The following is an 18,841-nucleotide window of genomic DNA, read 5'->3' on the forward strand; positions in this document are numbered from 1 at the left end:
AGCTACGACTAAATGCAATAAGGCTTATTAGTGGGCAAAGTTGAAATTTGCTATTACCTCATTTGTTTGCCTTTACTTTTGCCACGTCTTTGTGTACTATTTTGCTGTATTTAACATGTGCAATAAAACGAGTTACTGGGCAAAAGTGACAATTGCGTCTATTGAATGTCTACACGAGCAATACATTAATAAAGCACCTTGTTAAATGTATAAAACATGTCTGCATCAGTGTTATTTGTATTTCCATACAATGTTACATTAGGCTGTTACACATGTACTGTCAGATATTGTTGTGATGTTGGAGATTACGTTTAAGAAAACAATGAGATGCCGCACTGTCGCCACCATTTGTTCTGGCACGTCATGACAGCGGTTTTATAAATAGCCGGTTACCCCGTACACACTACGCCAGATATTAGGCGTTTACAGATTTATTCACTCTGGAGAGTGTTTCTGAAAAGCTCTGTTTTCGGGGGGAGGAAAACACCGTTTCAATGTGGACGGAGGGTCAAAACGAAGAGAAAAAGCTTCAGTTACGGATTTATCCGGTCTAGTGCGGACGTAGCCTCAGAGATCGGAGTTGAGAGTTGTGCCTGCTATATCACTCGGTTTAGTGACAGGGCATCCTTTTCCCTTCCATACTTGCATCCAGAATTAGGGCTGAGAGTGAGCCACCATCTTCAGCAGTTCAGGCTGAGGGGTGAATGTGCTCCCTGCACTCGGCCCAGGCTCCCCGCCGTCACCCAGCCCTTGGCCACGCGCATCCCCCTCCTCACCGCCTTCTATCTTCTAGGGTGCATGGTAGCATAGGGGTTACCCTGATGGTTTCACAGTTCAGCGTGCAGAAGTTCAGTCCCAGCGTCCTCTGTAAGCCCGTGACCTTGTGTGTTTCCTCCGGGTGCTCTGGTTTCCTCCCACAGTCCAAGGTAATACCATTGGTCATTGTAAACTGTCCCGTGATTAGGCTCAGGTTAAATCGGCCGGGGGCGGGGGGCGCGGTGGTGTCAGGTGTTGCTGGGCTCAAAGTGCTGGATGGATATATTCTGTGATGTATCGCAAATCAAAATAAATAAAGTGCCCCTCCCTCAGCGTGGCACTCCCCCCTCACTGCCCCTCCCTCAGTGTGGCACTCCCCCCTCACTGCCCCTCCTTCAGCGTGGCACCCCCCCTCATTGCCCCTCCCTCAGCGTGGCACCCCCCCGCTCACTGCCCCTCCCTCAGTGTGGCACTCCCCGCTCACTGCCCCTCCCTCAGCGTGGCACCCCCCCTCACTGCCCCTCCCTCAGCGTGGCACTCCCCCCTCACTGCCCCTCCCTCAGCGTGGCACCCCCCTCACTGCCCCTCCTTCAGCGTGGCACCCCCCCCTCACTGCCCCTTCCTCAATGTGGCACTCCCCCCTCACTGCCCCTCCCTCAGCGTGGCACTCCCCCCTCATATCCCCTCCCTCGGCGTGGCACTCCCCCCTCACTGCCCCTCCCTCAGCATGGCACTCCCCCCTCAATTCCCCTCCCCAGAGTAGCACTCCCACCTCACTTCCCCTCCCTCAGCCTGGCACTCCCCTCACTGCTCCTCCCTCAGCGTGGCACTCCCCCCTCACTGCCCCTCCCTCAGCCTGGCACTCCCCCTCATATCCCCTCCCTTGGCGTGGCACTCCCCCCTCAATTCCCCTCCCCGGAGTAGCACTCCCTCCTGACTTCCCCTCCCTCAGCCTGGCACTCCCCCTCACTGCCCCTCCCTCAGTGTGGCACTCCCCCCACACTTCCCCTCCCTCTCACTCCCCACCTCTGCGTGGCACTCCCCCTCACTGCCCCTCCCTCGTCCTGGCACTGCCGCCCCCACAGCTGAGTGAGAGGGAGTTGGCCTGATGAATACTGAACGGCCCGGGGGTTAATGGAATCACTATCTGTGGCTGTGCAGACACAGAGGAAGGACGCGCTGCCAGCTGATGTGAGATGCCAGCAACGAGATTTCAGCAGAGATGCAACAATGATTTCCACCGCCCCCCTCCCCCCACATTAATCTCTCTGCCATCACTGCCTAGGGTTAGGTAAAATTAAAACTTGATAAATGTCACCACTCCTTCTGAAAGCAGAGAGATCCAGCAGTGAAACCGGCCCTTCGACCCCTCAGGTCTGCGCTGATAGTCAATCTCCCACTCACCTCCATTTCGATTTGTCAGAGTCACACAGCAAAGAAAAACATCCTTTGGCCCTACTGCTGTATGCAAGATTCCCTTAAGTATCCTTCTAAACCTTTCCCATCCGTGTACCCATCCATATCCCTCTAAACCTTTCCTATCCGTGTACCTGTCCGTATCCCTCTAAACCTTTCCTATCCGTATACCTGTCCGTATCCCTCTAAACCTTTCCTATCCGTGTACCTGTCCGTATCCCTCTAAACCTTTCCTATCAGTGTACCTGTCCGTATCCCTCTAAACCTTTCCTATCCGTGCACCTGTCCGTATCCCTCTAAACCTTTCCTATCCGTGTACCTGTCCATATCCCTCTAAACCTTTCCTATCCGTATACCTGTCCGGATCACTCTAAACCTTTCCTATCCGTTTACCTGTCCATATCCCTCTAAACCTTTCCTATCCGTGTACCTGTCCGTATCCCTCTAAACCTTTCCTATCCGTATACCTGTCCGGATCACTCTAAACCTTTCCTATCCGTGTACCAGTCCAAGTGTCCTTTTAATGTTGTTAATGAACCTGCCTGATAAAAACTTCCTCTGGTAGCTCGTTCCATGTACTGACCACCCTCTGGGTGAAGAGGTTTCCCCTCAGGTTCCTGTTAAACCTCATAAATCTCCTCTGCAATAGTGACGTCTTTCTGAGGGCAGGGTGACCAAAATTGTACACGATGCTGTCAAGTGTGACTTCACCGACATCTTGTACAACTGTAACACAGCGTTCCAGCAGCTAATCTCAATGTCCTGACTGATGGGGGCCGGAGTGCGTCTCCATCACTCTGTCGAACAGTGACACTGCTTTCAGGAAGCGTGTCCCAGTAGCCCTCAGTCCCTCTGTTCTACAACACTCCCTGGAGCCCAGCCGTTCACTGTGAAAGTGCTTACCCTCGTCTGTCTTCCTGAAGTGCTCTTGAATCATGGACAAGGATAGATCTGGTCCTAGGGTTGAGGTTCTGAACTGGAAGAAGGCCAAATTTGAAGAAATGAGAAAGGATCTAAAAAGCGTGGATTGGGACAGGTTGTTCTCTGGCGAAGATGTGATCGGTAGGTGGGAAGCCTTCAAAGGAGAAATTTTGAGAGTGCAGAGATTGTATGTTCCTGTCAGGGTTAAAGGCAAAGTGAATAGGAATAAGGAACCTTGGTTCTCAAGGGATATTGCAACTCTGATAAAGCAGAAGAGGGAGTTGTATGACATGTATAGGAAACAGGGGGTAAATAAGGTGCTTTTGAGGAGTATAAGAAGTGCAAGAAAATACTTAAGAAAGTAATCGGAGGGCTAAAAGAAGACATGAGGTTGTCTTGGCAGTCAAAGTTAAGGATAATCCAAAGAGCTTTTACAGGTATATTAAGAGCAAAAGGATTGTAAGGGATAAAATTGGTCCTCTTGAAGATCAGAGTGGTCGGCTTTGTGCGGAACCAATGGAAATGGGGGAGATCTTAAATAGGTTTTTCGCGTCTGTATTTACTAAGGAAACTGGCATGAAGTCTATGGAATTAAGGGAAATAAGTAGTGAGATCATGGAAAATGTACAGATTGAAAAGGAGGAGGTCCTTGCTGCCTTGAGGAAAATTAAAGTGGATAAATCCCCGGGACCTGACAGGGTGTTCCTTCGGACCTTGAAGGAGACTAGTGTTGAAATTGCAGGGGCCCTGGCAGAAATATTTAAAATGTCGCTGTCTACAGGTGAGGTGCCGGAGGATTAGAGAGTGGCTCATGTTGTTCCATTGTTTAAAAAAGGATCGAAAAGTAACCCGGGAAATTATAGACCGGTAAGGTTAACATCGGTAGTAGGTAAGCTATTGGAGGGAGTACTGAGAGACAGAATCTACAAGCATTTGGATAGACAGGGACTTATTAGGGAGAGTCAAAATGGCTTTGTGCATGGTAGGTCATGTTTGACCAATCTATTGGAGTTTTTTGAGGAGGTTACCAGGAAAGTGGATGAAGGGAAGGCAGTGGATATTGTCTACATGGACTTCAGTAAGGCCTTTGACAAGGTCCTGCATGGGAGGTTAGTTAGGAAAATTCACTTGCTAGGTATACATGGAGAGGTGGTAAATTGGATTAGGCATTGGCTCAATGGAAGAAGCCAAAGGGTGGTAGTAGAGAATTGCTTCTCCGAGTGGAGGCCTCTGACTAGTGGTGTGCCACAGGGATCAGTGCTGGGTCCATTGTTATTTGTCATCTATATCAATGATCTGGATGATAATGGGGTAAATTGGATCAGCAAATTGGCTGATGATACAAAGATTGGAGGTGTAGTAGACAGTGAGGAAGGTTTTCAGAGCCTGCAGAGGGACTTGGACCAGCTGGAAAAATGGGCTGAAAAATGGCAGATGGAGTTTAATACAGACAAGTGTGAGGTATTGCACGTTGGAAGGATAAACCAAGGTAGAACATACAGGGTTAATGGTAAGGCACTGAGGAGTGCAGTAGAACAGAGGGATCTGGGAATACAGATACAAAATTCCCTAAAAGTGGCGTCACAGGTAGACAGGGTCGTAAAGAGAGCTTTTGGTACATTGGCCTTTATTAATCAAAGTATTGAGTATAAGAGCTGGAATGTTATGATGAGGTTGTATAAGGCGTTGGTGAGGCCGAATCTGGAGTATTGTGTTCAGTTTTGGTCACCAAATTACAGGAAGGATATAAATAAGGTTGAAAGAGTGCAGAGAAGGTTTACAAGGATGTTGCTGGGACTTGAGAAACTCAGTTACAGAGGAAGGTTGAATAGGTTAGGACTTTATTCCCTGGAGCGTGGAAGATTGAGGGGAGATATGATAGAGGTATATAAAATTATGATGGGTATTGATAGAGTGAATGCAAGCAGGCTTTTTCCACTGAGGCAAGGGGAGAAAAAAACCAGAGGACATGGGTTGAGGGTGAGGGGAGAAAAGTTTAAAGGGAACATTAGGGGGGGCTTCTTCACACAGAGAGTGGTGGGAGTATGGAATGAGCTGCCAGACGAGGTGGTAAATGCGGGTTCTTTTTTAACATTTAAGAATAAATTGGACAGGTACATGGATGGGAGGTGTATGGAGGGATATGGTCCGTGTGCAGGTCAGTGGGTCTAGGCAGAAAATGGTTCAGCACAGCCAAGAAGGGCCAAAAGGCCTGTTTCTGCGCTGTAGTTTTTCTATGGTTTCTATGGTTTCTTTAATATTCCGAACGCTGTTTGTCACTCCACAGCGCACAGCCCACTTACCCAGCTGATCAAGAATGCCTGCAGCGTTTGATAACCTTCCCACCGCCACTCTGCAAGTCCAGCTTTTATTGCCCCTCCCTCGCCAATCCTTGAGGGGTGGGGGGCAGAGGGGGTGGGTCACTGACTCGAACCGCCACAGTCTGTGAAGGAGGGGGCTCCCGTGGTGCTGTCGGGGAGGGAGTTCCGGGATTTAGACCTGCCGACGGGAGGGGCAGTGGCCGATGCAGTCAGGCTGGCAGAGGGGGAGCCTGCGGGTGGAAGAGGGGTCGGGGGAGGCTGTCGGTCAAGTAACCAGCTGCGATTTGAAGACGGTGCACACTGCAGCCACCGTGGAGGGAGGGCGTGTTTAGGGAGGTGGGGGTCCATATCTCAGAGTGAAAAATCATGTCCCCACTGACAGCTCAGTTTGAAAATAAAATATTATTGTGCATTACAAATGATATTTTGTCCAAATCCATTACCAAAAGAATCATATTTCACAGGGAAACGACGTCTCAACTTTCACCACAGTACAGCATGTCTCCAAAGCCCTCATCCTGAACCGCTTACATAACGAGATGGATATTATTAATCTGCAATAAACTAAATACTCAGAGAGACCTGACTTGTAATCAGTCAGCAACATCAGACTCACTGTACGTCTGACCCCGGGAGTGTGTGATGGGACAGTGTGGAGGGAGTTTCACTCTGTGTCTGACCCCGGGAGTGTGTGATGGGACGGTGTGGAGGGAGCTTCACTCTGTGTCTGACCCCGGGAGTGTGTGATGGGACAGTGTGGAGGGAGTTTCACTCTGTGTCTGACCCCGGGAGTGTGTGATGGGACGGTGTGGAGGGAGCTTCACTCTGTGTCTGACCCCGGGAGTGTGTGATGGGACAGTGTGGAGGGAGTTTCACTCTGTGTCTGACCCCGGGAGTGTGTGATGGGACGGTGTGGAGGGAGCTTCACTCTGTGTCTGACCCTGGGAGTGTGTGATGGGAGGGTGTAGAGGGAGTTTCACTCTGTGCCTGACCCTGACAGTGTGTGATGGGACGGTGTAGAGGGAGTTTCACTCTGTGTCTGACCCCGGGAGTGTGTGATGGGACGGTGTAGAGGGAGTTTCACTCTGTGTCTGACCCCGGGAGTGTGTGATGGGACGGTGTAGAGGGAGTTTCACTCTGTGTCTGACCCCGGGAGTGTGTGATGGGACGGTGTAGAGGGAGTTTCACTCTGTGTCTGACCCCGGGAGTGTGTGATGGGACGGTGTAGAGGGAGTTTCACTCTGTGTCTGACCCCGGGAGTGTGTGATGGGACGGTGCGGAGGGAGTTTCACTCTGTGTCTGACCCCGGTCTGTAAGACAACTCGAAGGTGTAGCTGCAGAGAGACATGGACTTGGCCCAATACGTCCCGGACAAATCCCTCTCCACCATCGGTCGTATCTACAGGAGATGCTGTCTCAAGAAGGCAACATCCATCATCACAGATCCCCACCATCCAGGCCAGGCCATCTTCTCACAGTTCCCATCGGGCAGGAGGTCCCACACCACCAGGTTCAGGAACAGCCACTTCCCTTCAACCATTCGGTTCCTGATCCAACCGGCACAACCCCGATCACCACCTCAGTACAGAAACACTGTGACCTCTTTGCACTACAATGGACTGTGTCTTTGTTCTAGTTGTGTTCTTTTTTTGTGTAGGTTTAGCAGAATTCATGTTTTAAGTCTGATCTGTACTTGTGCGTACGGGCTACGCCGTAGGGCTGAGTTATACTTTTGCGTAGCTCTAGGGAGCATGTGTAATTGTGTCTGCGTCGCTCTGCGATTAACACTAGTTGGCAGTGGGGTTTCTATGCCACTGCGTTGAGTTTCTTCGTGAGACACATGGACGAGGAAATGCATTTCAAATGTTTTCGGATGTCGGCAGGTAGATTTGACGATTTGGTTCATCGTCTCCAACCATTTATTTTGCATCAGTGTACAGGCATGGCGGAGAAAAGCAACCAGAAATGCGTAGGAGGAAATGCGATGCTGCCAAGCGGACCAATCACAGTTGTTGCGGTCTGCGTCGCCGCGACGCAAGAGTTACATTTTTGGGGAGGTGCACGTCACCCTACGGCGTAGAGTACGCGGTACCTACGGTGTACATTTGATGCACAAGTATAAATCAGCCTTAACTCGGTTTTTTTGTGTGTCGTGTATCTGGTGACTCACTCTCCTCCTACCTACCCTTCGAGGAGTGGTGAGGGAGGGGCGAGAAGCCAGTAAATAAATTAGAGGAAAAAATAATTGTTTCTAGAACATCTTCCAGTGGGTTTTCAGTTGATATCTAATATCTTTTGAATATCAGCTGTGTACTGGACACACACAGATCGCCTGAACACAAGTCCAAGGGAGCACTCACAGCCCTCTTGGAATTGGAATTGGTTTACTATTGTCACGTGCAGCGAGATCCAGTGAAATGCTTGTCTTGCAGGCCGTTCAACACACACAAAGCGCTGCAGGAGCTCAGCAGGCCAGGCAGCGTCCTGCCGAAGGGTTTCGGCCCAAAGCGCCAACTGTACTTTTCTCCATAGACGCTGCCTGGCCCGCTGAGTTCCTCCAGCGTTTTGTGTGTGTTGCTCGGATTTCCAGCACCTGCAGATTTACTCTCGTTCATACAGATCAGATCGTTACGCAGTGCATTACTCAGCACAGGAGAACAATCACGATCACAATAATAGAGGGCGCTACAGTAACGACCCGTGTTCAATTCCCGCTGCTGCCTGTGACAGGTTCTTCCTGTGACAGCGTGCAATTCGCTCAGATGCTCGGGTTTCCTCGCACATTCCAAGGAGGCGCGGCTTGGGGTTAGCAGGTTTTTGGACGCGCTTTGTTGGCACCGGAAGCACGGTGACACTTGCAGGATTCCTCCAGCGCATTGCCAGACTGTGTTGGTTGTGGATGCTCTGGTGGACCTGTGAGAAAGAAAGATAATCTGCAGTGTGCAGAATAACGTGTTGCAGAGAGAGAGAGAGAGAGAGAGAGTGCACTGCAGGCAAACAGCAAGATGCAAGGCCTTAACGGGTGGACTGGGAGGTCAAGAGTACTTGGGGGCCATCATAGCTGTCTTGGTGCTTCGTGCTTTCAGGCCTTTGTAACTTCTGCCCGAGGGGAGGGCCGGAAGAGAGAGTGCCTGGGGTGAGTGGGGTCTTTGATTATGTTGGCAGTTTTTCTGAGGCAGTGGGAAGTGTAGACAGAGTCCATGGAGGGGAGGCTGGTTTCCGTGATGTGCTGATCTGTGTCTACAACCCTCTGCAGTTTCAGGCACAGCAGTTGCCGTATCACACCGTGATGCACCCAGACACGATACTTCTCGTAGCAAATAAGTTTCTTTAGCCTCCCGAGGAAGTAGAGGTGCTGCGAGCTCTCTTGGCTGTGGCGTCCAGGTGGTTAGACATGAAAGCTGTGTACGCAGACCTTCAAATCCTCCTGAACACTAGACCCATGTAGAACCACTCTCAGGGTATCTTGAGCCAAATTTAATTGGTCATTTTGAATCTTTGCAGTGTGGAGAACAGGGATCTTGGGGTCCATGTCAAGAGATCACTCAATGTTGATAGGGTTAAGAGGGTATAGCCTGTTTTGTCTTTTGTTAGTCAGCCTGTTGAGTTCAAGAGCCGCGAGGTAATGTTGCAGCTCTATAAAACCCTGGTTAGACCACACTTTGGAGTATTGTGTTCAGATCTCGTCACCTCGTTATGGGAAGGATGTCAAAGTTTTAGAGAGGACTAGACAACCGGGTGACCCATTGGGGCACCTTTTGAGAGGAAGGTAGTGCAGTCTGATGTGATGTGCTTTGGAAATTAAAGAAGGACTCGGTTTATTAAAGAAGAAAGACGCATAGCAAGACAAATATAGCTCCTCCTCATTTAACGAAGGACACCTTTTTATGACCACATTTCTGGTTGATCTGCCACCCTTCAGGAATACTCCTGAACTTTTTCATTTCTTTTTCTCCGGCTTAAAGCCACATACAGCTGAGCATGCAGGAATACCGGTTTCTCCAGAAAAATCAGCACATTCTCCATGGTTTGGCCTTGTGCCTTATGTATAGTCACAGCAAAGCATGACTGTATCGGGAACTGGCTCCGCTGAAGAGGGACATCTTCCCCTTCTGATAAACTGAGAGTAATTCTTGGGATCAGGACAATGTCATTTTTGAATGCACCAATGTTTATCTTTGCTACAATGAGATTGTCGTGCAGTTCTTCCACCATCATTCACGTTCCATTGCAAAGCCTGGGTGGATCCAAGTTCCTCATTATGATGGGAGATCCCCTCTTCAATTCCAGTTTATGTGGTGGCAATCCAGAGAGTTTGACCGAAACAAGGAATTCCGTTGGAAAATGAGTGGCGTTAGCTCCTTCACTTACGGCATTGAAGGAGCAGTTTTCTTTCATGATTCCGGGGAAGTGTCTAATGCACGTGAAGTTTATTTTTCACATCATTTCATTGAGAGGAACCAAGATAGAATTCCTCGAGAAAAGTTCTGCAGGATTGTCGAACGTCGGGTAGATGAAATCAATGCATTCTTCCATAGTTGTTGCTGGCAGAATCGTGTCTTCAGGTAATTTGATTTGTTTTCATTTTTCTCAATCTTGTCTTCTCCAACATCCAATAAGAAGTGAGAAGATCGTCCTTCTCCCTCACTCAATCACATGTTTCTCTTCAATTGAGACTTGATGAAGCTTCTCCGTAAGTAGGATTTTTTAATGCATGAATTCTCCACATCAGCATCATTTCCGCATTTCACAACTGCTAGAACCTGATGGAAATCGCCACAGCAAATAGTTAAAATACCCCCGAAGGCCTCATTCCTGCCGCATACATCACGAAGAGTGCGGTCCACGGCTTCAAAGCTCTCCCTCCTAATCATGGGGCACTCATTCCAGACAATAAGCTTTGCATTTTGGAGTGAATTTGCAGTATTGGTGTTTTTATCGATGTTACAAAGGGCAACCTCATTGACTTTGAGGGGTATTTTGAATCGTGAATGCGCTGTCATACCACTGGGCACCTCTGTCTCTCCCTCTCTCCTCCCTCTCTGCATGTTTTTGTCATTCTGGAGACGCGCAGCCCTTTCACCCTTCGCGTCTTCGTCTCTGCTACCATTTCTTCTTTCTCTCTGATCCTGGAGACGTGCGGCCCTGGCCTGATCGGATTCTTGTTCTCTCCTCCGTCTGTGCCTGATGTTGTCACTTTGGAGACGTGCGTGCCCTTCCTTCTCTGTCTCGACCTCTCTCATCTTTGTTGTCCTGACTCTTTGATCCTGGAGTCGTGCGGCCCTGGCCTCATCCAACTGTTGTTCTCTCCCTCTCCTTGCCCCTTCCCGACGATGTTTGGCGTCATCTCTTGACCGTAATGTCCCCCTTCCCTTTCCACTCGGCATAATAAGGCTATCCATATATTTTTACCCTAATGCTTGATAGAAGATAGGAAGCAGTAACAACAAAGCCTCCAAGCTGCTGTTGTTTCTTGATGATGTGGGTGGCGCGCTCCTAAATGGACGTGATATAGTCACCGCTGTCCTTCGACTGCAGCAAAGGGTTTTATGGGTGTCTCGAAGTACGTTATTACAATAAGATTTAACTATCTCTTATCAATGGGTGGCAGTTAGATCTGTCCCAATCCTGCACATGCTGATGGAGATTAGCAGAATGTGACCCCTCAATCCCTTCCCCCATCCCAGTTTCACTCTGCCCCCTCCTCCAGCTGCCTATCACCTCCCTCATGGTTCCGCCTCCTTCTACTACCCATTGTGTTTTCCCCTATTCCTTCTTCACCTTTCCTGCCTATCACCTCTCTGCCTCCCCTCCCTCAGCCCTTGATCATTCCCCTTACTGGCTTTTCACCTGTCTAAGAGCTTCTCAAATGTCCATAGACCATAAGGTCGTAGGGTATGGGGGCAGTGGGCCATTCGTCCCTTCGAGTCCGTCTGCCACACACTATGTCAGTGATTCTGACTCTCAAAGTACATTTATGTCACCATATACAACCCTGAGTTCATTTTCTTGCGGGCATACTCAATCATTCCAATGACCACAATAGAATCAATGGAAGACTGCACCAACAGAGCAGACAACCAGTGTGCAAAAGACAGTAAAACCGTGCAAATACAAAAAGAAAAGAAAATAATAATGTAGCCCCCCCCGGTAAGCCTCAGGCTAGCTCAGCTCGCTTCCGTCCGCGGGAATCAGCCTTCGGCCCCGCCAAACTGAGTAATCAAGCTTGTGTAGATGCTGTGTGATGTACCTGCCAAATAATAGACAATACACCATATGCGATTAAGTGATTACACTTTATAGATCTTACTGGAACTATGTAATTAATAGAGACAAAATATAAAAGGAAAGTAAAAGGCGCCAAACTTGTGAAAGTTCAACCACTTCGTGCACAACAGTTGGAGCTCGATTAATGGAGTCTTTCCACCATTCGATCCCCTCCGACCCCCCTTGACCTGCTGCCTGGGACCAGCCATGGTGGTCAGCCAGACGCTCCACGCGAGTCTGTCTTTGTCTCCTCTCCTCGCTGAAGACCCTGGGCCTCGGACTCCTGCTCGGGGTCCGTTCTGTCGCCCAGCTTACAGCATCACGTCTCCTCTCTCTGTCCCCATCGCGCCTCTGCCCCAAAGCCCGCGAAAACAATAGCTTACAGACACACAAGAAAGAATAACATCTATCCCAATTGGTTAGCAAATGAATACAACTCTCTCTATAACCCAAACAACCTGCTAGAGAGGGAACTTTCTCAGCAGTTAACATAACAAAGAAGCCATTTTTATTGGCCTTAACAGTAACATGAAATAAGAAACCCCTTACAACAACAATAATAATAATAAATAAGCAATAAATAGGAAGAAGATGAGTTGAAGAGTCCCCGAAAGTGAGTGTATTGGTTGTGGGAACAGTTCAGTGATGGGATGAATGAAGTTGTCCTTTCTGGTTCAAAAAGAAAGAAATAATGATAATAATAATATTAACAAATATCGAGAACATGAGATGAAGAGTCCTTGAAAGTGAGCCCAGAGGGTGTGGGAGCGGTTCGGTGATGGGTTAAGTGACGTTATCCCAGCTGGTTCAGGAGCCTGATGGGTGAGGGGTGACGACTGTTCCTGAACCTGGTGGTGTGGGCCCTGAACTTCAGCAGCAGCGAGAAGGGAGCATGGCCTGGGTGGTGGGGTCCCTGATGATGGATGCTGCTTTCCTGCAACAACGCTCCGTGTAGATGTGCTCAATGGTGGAGAGGGCTTTACCCGCGATGGGCTGGGCTGTGCCCACTACTCTTTGAGGGATTTTCCGTTCCAGGGCATTGGTATTTCCATACCAGGCTGTCAGAAAACCAGTCAGTCTAGTCTCTGATCCTGGGGAAAGCCCTGTCAGGGGTGGTGCTGGAGGCACAGATGCTGGGGGATTTAAGAAATGCTTATAGGCACATGGATGACAACAAGATGGAGGGTTATGAGTTGTGCAGGAGGGACAAGTCTGGCACAAGACTGAGATCTATTTATCACGGGTGCATTGAAATGTACGGTGAAATGCATCATTGACATTAAGAACTAACACACCCAAGGGTGTGCTGCCTGACAGCTAATGTCACCACGTTCCAGTGCCAACGCATCACGCCCACATTCCTGGGCAGAGTGACATGGAACACAACAACAAGAGCAAAACAAGCCCCATTCCTCACTCCCACCCGCCTACCACACACACACACACACACACACACACACACACATCCCACACGTGCACACACGCACACACTTCCAACTCTGGGACAGTCTCCAGGTTCTGTCGGACTTGCATCGAGGCTCGCAGACACTGGGCTGTTGACGTCCCCAGCAGATTCGCTGAGCAGGAGTCTGGCCGAAAGGCCTGTACTGTTCGATGTTTTGTGGTATCAGTTCTCCTCAGAGGTGGTTCCTGACTGACTCCTGTCTCCTCCACAGGTTTGCGATTGACGATTACATGGTAAAGGTGTCGATCAACGATTACCTGGATATCTTCTGCCCTCACTACCCTGCCGAGACGCCGCTGGAGCAGACAGAATCATTCCACCTTTACATGGTGGACACCGAGGGCTACGGTGGCTGCAATGCCAAGGGCAAGGCCTTCAAGCGGTGGGAGTGTAACCGCCCTTTTGCCCCCTATGCCCCTGTGCGCTTCTCAGAGAAGATCCAGCTCTTCACCCCCTTCACGCTGGGCTTTGAGTTCCAGCCTGGTGTGGACTATTACTACATCTGTGAGTGGTCAGGGGAGGTTTGGGGAATGTTTGTAGAGTCGGGAGAAGCTTCTGCACCAGGGAGTTTTCGTTTTCAAGTGAAGGGGGAATTCTTTCAATGGGCCCCTGCATCCCACCCAACTCTGTAACACCCTCCGACCCCTACACCCCTCCCTGTCTCTGTAACCCCCTCCAACCCCTACACCCCTCCCTATCTCTGTAACCCCCTCCAGCCCCTACACCCCTCCCTGTCTCTGTGACCCCCTCCAGCCCCTACACCCCTCCCCGTCTCTGTAACCCCCTCTGGGCCTAATACCACACCCGTCTCTGTAACCATCTCATTTCTCTCCCTCCCCTCGTCTCTCCATAGGAGCAGAATTAGACCATTTGGCCCATCTAGTCTGCTCCACCATTTCGTCACAGCTGATCCAATTTTCCTCTCAGTCCCAGTCTCCTGCCTTCTCCTTGTATCCTCTTCGTGCCCTGACCAATCGAGAACCTATCAACCTCTGCCTTAAATGTACATAAAGACGTGACCTCCACAGCTGCCTGTGGCAAAGAATTCTGCAAATTCACCACTCTATGGCTAAAGAAATTGCTCCTTGTCTTTGTTCTAAAAGATCGCCCTGTAGCAGTGTGCTACACACAGCGCTAGAATAACCACACGGAGTCGGTGAGTTAGAGTTGCGATGAAAGAGATTTATTCAAACTTCATGGCCTGCTTTAAAGCCTTCCTGTTCCCACCCTCCCTGGGGCGGGACTGCTGTGGGGAATGCACATTCCCAGACCCTTTCCGCGCGCGGGATTTTCCCCCTGCTGGTGAAGATGGCCTGGCGCCCTTTTTGGGGCCGGCCCTCTGCCTGCGCGCGCTGTTGTGAGCCGGTTTGAGTGTGCCAGAAAGTGGGTTGCCACAGCCCATCTATTCTGAGGCTGTGTCATCTGGTCTTAGAACTCTCCCATCATAGAAAACATCCTCTCCACATCCACTCTATCAAGGCCTTTCACTTTTGATAGATTTCAGTGAGATCACCCCTCATTCTTCTGAATTCCAGTGAATACAGGCCCAGAGCCATCAAACACTCTACACATGACAAGCCATTCAAACCTGGAATCATTTCCGTGAACCTCCTTTGAACCCTCTCCAGTTTCAGCACATCCTTTCTGAGATAAAGGGCCCAAAACTGCTCTCAATACTCCGTGAGGCCTCACCAGTGCGTTATAAAGTCTCAACACATACATGAAACCCTCCTCCCTCCCTTAAACACTCATCTGGAAGCAAACCCTGGCTATGTTTCCCCCCACACCCTCACTTTCCCGCTGAGGCACACCCTCATCATCCTTGATCGTTGGGAGGGATTAGGGTTATATCCCAACCTGAAATTATGAATTCCAGGTTGACTATTGTATTCTTTGATATTAAATGAGCCTTTGAACCCACAAGTCTCCACAGTACCAACAGACCCCAGGAGGACTCTTGTTACCCCGAGAAAGGGCCGACTAACTTAATCACTCCATCTTTCACTAAGTAGGACGTTTCCTGAGCTAGGTATGTTTCTAAATACCATCTTAGCTGGCGGTCACTCTCATAGGCCTGGATCATATTGAATTAATCCCTGCCTCTGGATAGTGAGTCCAACAACACAGCTCACAGCAAACTTTGGCCTGGTTGCTAGGAGACGAGGGTGGAGACGGGATTATACTTGACGCACGAAGCTTTAGAGGAGAAGATAGATCATGGTAGAACAATTAACAATGTTTTACTGTATTTGAGGTAATGTTTCTCTTCAGTTGGAGTCTAGTGCAAGCCCTTCCACCTCAGAGGGAGTGGTACTGAGTGTGGCTCCGAATGTTTGATTGAAGCTGAGATGTTGCCCTTTACCCGCGCTAATCGACAATATTCCCAATGTCCTTGTCCAGCCTCCCATTCCCAGCTTGGGTGCCCCGGCGAAGGTAGTAGTGCTGGTTTAAGTAGTCCACAGGGAGTGAGAATGAGGCAGAGTCAGCCCTCATACTCTCCCGCTCATCCCCCCCGGGATGCATCAACTCTCAGCTGTCTTGGCAATATCGAACCTTGTGGTTTCTTGAAGACATGGGCAAAGAAATGGCAGATGGAGTTCAGTCTGTCCTAAGTGTGAGGTGTTGCATTTTGGGGGTCAAATGTAAAGGGGCAGTACAGTGTTGATGACAGGACCAGAGGCCTCAGCCTCAGAACACTGTTAATGACAGGACCAGAGGCCTCAGCCTCAGAACACTGTTAATGACAGCACCGAGGCCTCAGTCACAGAACACTGTTAATAACAGGACCAGAGGCCTCAGCCTCAGAACACTGTTAATGACAGGACCAGAGGCCTCAGTCACAGAACACTGTTAAACGGCAGAATCAGAGGCCTCAGCCTCAGAATACAAGGATGTTCCTTTAGAACTGAGATGAGGAGGCATTTCAAAGGGTAATGAATCTGTGGAATTTGTTGCTGCAGATGGCTATGGCTGTGGAGGCTAAATCATAAGGAGTATTTAAAGCAGGGGTTCTTTAATCAGAGTGTCATAGATTGCAGGGAGAAGACAGGAGAGTGGGGTTGAGAGGGATAATAAGTCAACCAATATGGGAAGGGCAGAGCAGATTCGATGGGCTGAATGGCCTAATTTTGCTACTATGTCTTAATGTCTTATGGTCTTAAAAGCTGTTAATGTACAGAGGGGTCTTGGGATCCAAGTCCTTGGCTCCTGGCCATGCAGATTGATCGGGTGGTTAAGAAGGCATTTGGCTTGCTTGTCTCTACTAGTGAAGGAATTGGGAGAGTTATGTTAGTAGTCATAGTCATACTTTATTGATCCCAGGGGAAATTGGTTTTCGTTACAGTTACACCATAAATAATAAATAGTAATAAAACCATAAATAGTTAAATAGTAATATGTAAATTATGCCAGGAAATTATGAAATAAGTCCAGGACCAGCCTATTGGCTCAGGGTGTCTGACCCTCCAAGGGAGGAGTTGTAAAGTTTGATGGCCACAGGCAGGAATGACTTCCTATGATGCTCTGTGTTGCATCCCGGTGGAATGAGTCTCTGGCTGAATGTACTCCTGTGCCCACCCAGTACATTATGTAGTGGATGGGAGACATTGTCCAAGATGGCATGCAACTTGGACAGCATCCTCTTTTCAGACAGCACCGTCAGAGAGTCCAGTTCCATCCCCACAACATCACTGGCATTACGAATGAGTTTGTTGATTCTGTTGGTGTCTGCTACCCTCAGCCTGCTGCCCCAGCACACAACAGCAAACATGATCGCACTGGCCACCACAGACTCGTAGAACATCCTCAGCATCGTCCAGCAGATGTTAAAGGACCTCAGTCTCCTCAGGAAATAGAGACAGGTCTGACCCTTCTTGTAGACAGCCTCAGTGTTCTTTGACCAGTCCAGTTTATTGTCAATTCGTATCCCCAGGTATTTGTAATCCTCCACCATGTCCACACTGACCCCCTGGATGGAAACAGGGGTCACCGGTACCTTAGCTCTCCTCAGGTCTACCACCAGCTCCTTAGTCTTTTTCACATTAAGCTGCAGATAATTCTGCTCACACCATGTGACAAAGTTTCCTACCGTAGCCCTGCAGCTTTGTGAAACTCTGGTCAGCCAGGATCTGGGGTATTGTGTTTACTTCTGGTCACCCCATTACAGGAAGGATGTGGAGGCTTTGGAGAGGGTGCAGAGGAGACTTTCCAGGATGCTGCCCGGATTAGAGGGTGTGAGGAATAGGGAGAGGTTGGACAAACTTGGGTTATCTTCTCTGGAGGGTCAGAGGATTGGGAATGTGCAGGGTTGTTCTTTTTCCCACAGAGCGTGGTGGGAGCCTGGAATGGGCCATTGGGGATGATGGTGGAGGAAGAGACGAAGGTGGTGTTTAAAAGGCAAATAAATGGACAGAGAATGGAGCGAAGTGGACATACTGTAGGCAGCTGGAATTGATTTAGTTAGGTGTTGAATTACTAGTTTAATTAGTTACGTTCAATTGACTTTTCCTGTGTTGCCTGACTTGTGGAATAAACAATAAGTATCTACGCAAACACGAGGAATTCTGCAGATGCTGGAAATTCAAGCAACACACATCAAAGTTGCTGGTGAACGCAGCAGGCCAGGCAGCATCTCTAGGAAGAGCTGCCTCTTCCTAGAGATGCTGCCTGGCCTGCTGCGTTCACCAGCAACTTTGAAATAAGTATCTACAGAAGCTTCTGTGCAGTGTGTCAGTGTTTACAAGGAGTCCCAAGAGGGTGTTAATATTTATGAGGGAACCCCGGGAGTGTTGCTATTTACAGCAGCCCCATGCAGTGTGTTTGTACTTAAAAGGGGCTCCTTAGAGTGTTGCTCCATTTACAGGGGGTCCCGGGGAGTGTGTCTGTATGTACGGGGGTCCCGGGGAGTGTGTCTGTATTTACAGGGGGTCTCGGGGAGTGTGTCTGTATTTACAGGGGTCCCGGGGAGTGTGTCAGTATTTACAGGGGGTCCCGGGGAGTGTGTCATTATTTACAGGGGTCCCGGGGAGTGTGTCTGTATTTACAGGGGTCCCGGGGAGTGTGTCAGTATTTACAGGGGGTCCCGGGGAGTGTGTCAGTATTTACAGGGGGTCCCGGGGAGTGTGTCTGTATTTACAGGGTGTCCCGGGGAGTGTGTCTGTATTTACAGGGGATCCCGGGGAGTGTGTCGGTGATTACAGGGGGTCTCGGGGAGTGTGTCAGTACTTACAGGGGGTCCCGGGGAGTGTGTCGGTATGTACAGGGGGTCCCGGGGAGTGTGTCTGTATGTACGGGGGTCCCGGGGAGTGTGTCTGTATTTACAGGGGGTCTCGGGGAGTGTGTCTGTATTTACAGGGGGTCTCGGGGAGTGTGTCTGTATTTACAGGGGGTCTCGGGGAGTGTGTCTGTATTTACAGGGGGTCTCGGGGAGTGTGTCTGTATTTACAGGGGGTCTCAGGAAGTGTGTCGGTATTTACAGGGAGTCCCGGGGAGTGTCGGTACTTGCAGGGAGAGCCCAGGGGTGTGAGCATATTTACAAGGCGCAGGTACATCATCACAGGAAATTATCCATCTTGGTTCTCTGCTACAGAATCTGTCAGGGATTTAGTATTTTGTTGTTCTCTGGGTAATAATTTGTCCAATTATGTTTGTGCCTCTGAGATAATAAAGATTAAATCGTGTTAATTAAGTCCTGGAA

At 49.4% G+C, this 18,841-nt stretch overlaps 1 protein-coding gene across 1 annotated transcript in view; it reads left to right on the forward strand.

The window, feature by feature from the left end:
• The window catches only part of LOC134343062 (ephrin-A4-like), a 48,502-nt gene that overhangs the window by 12,510 nt on the left and 17,151 nt on the right, over positions 1–18,841 (forward strand). The window contains exon 2 of the mRNA XM_063041916.1: positions 13,358–13,650. Coding sequence (XP_062897986.1) covers positions 13,358–13,650 — 293 coding nt within the window. The remainder of the gene's footprint in view (positions 1–13,357; positions 13,651–18,841) is intronic.

This window comes from Mobula hypostoma, chromosome 2 (genome assembly GCF_963921235.1).
Source record: "Mobula hypostoma chromosome 2, sMobHyp1.1, whole genome shotgun sequence".
Taxonomy (NCBI): domain Eukaryota; kingdom Metazoa; phylum Chordata; class Chondrichthyes; order Myliobatiformes; family Myliobatidae; genus Mobula; species Mobula hypostoma.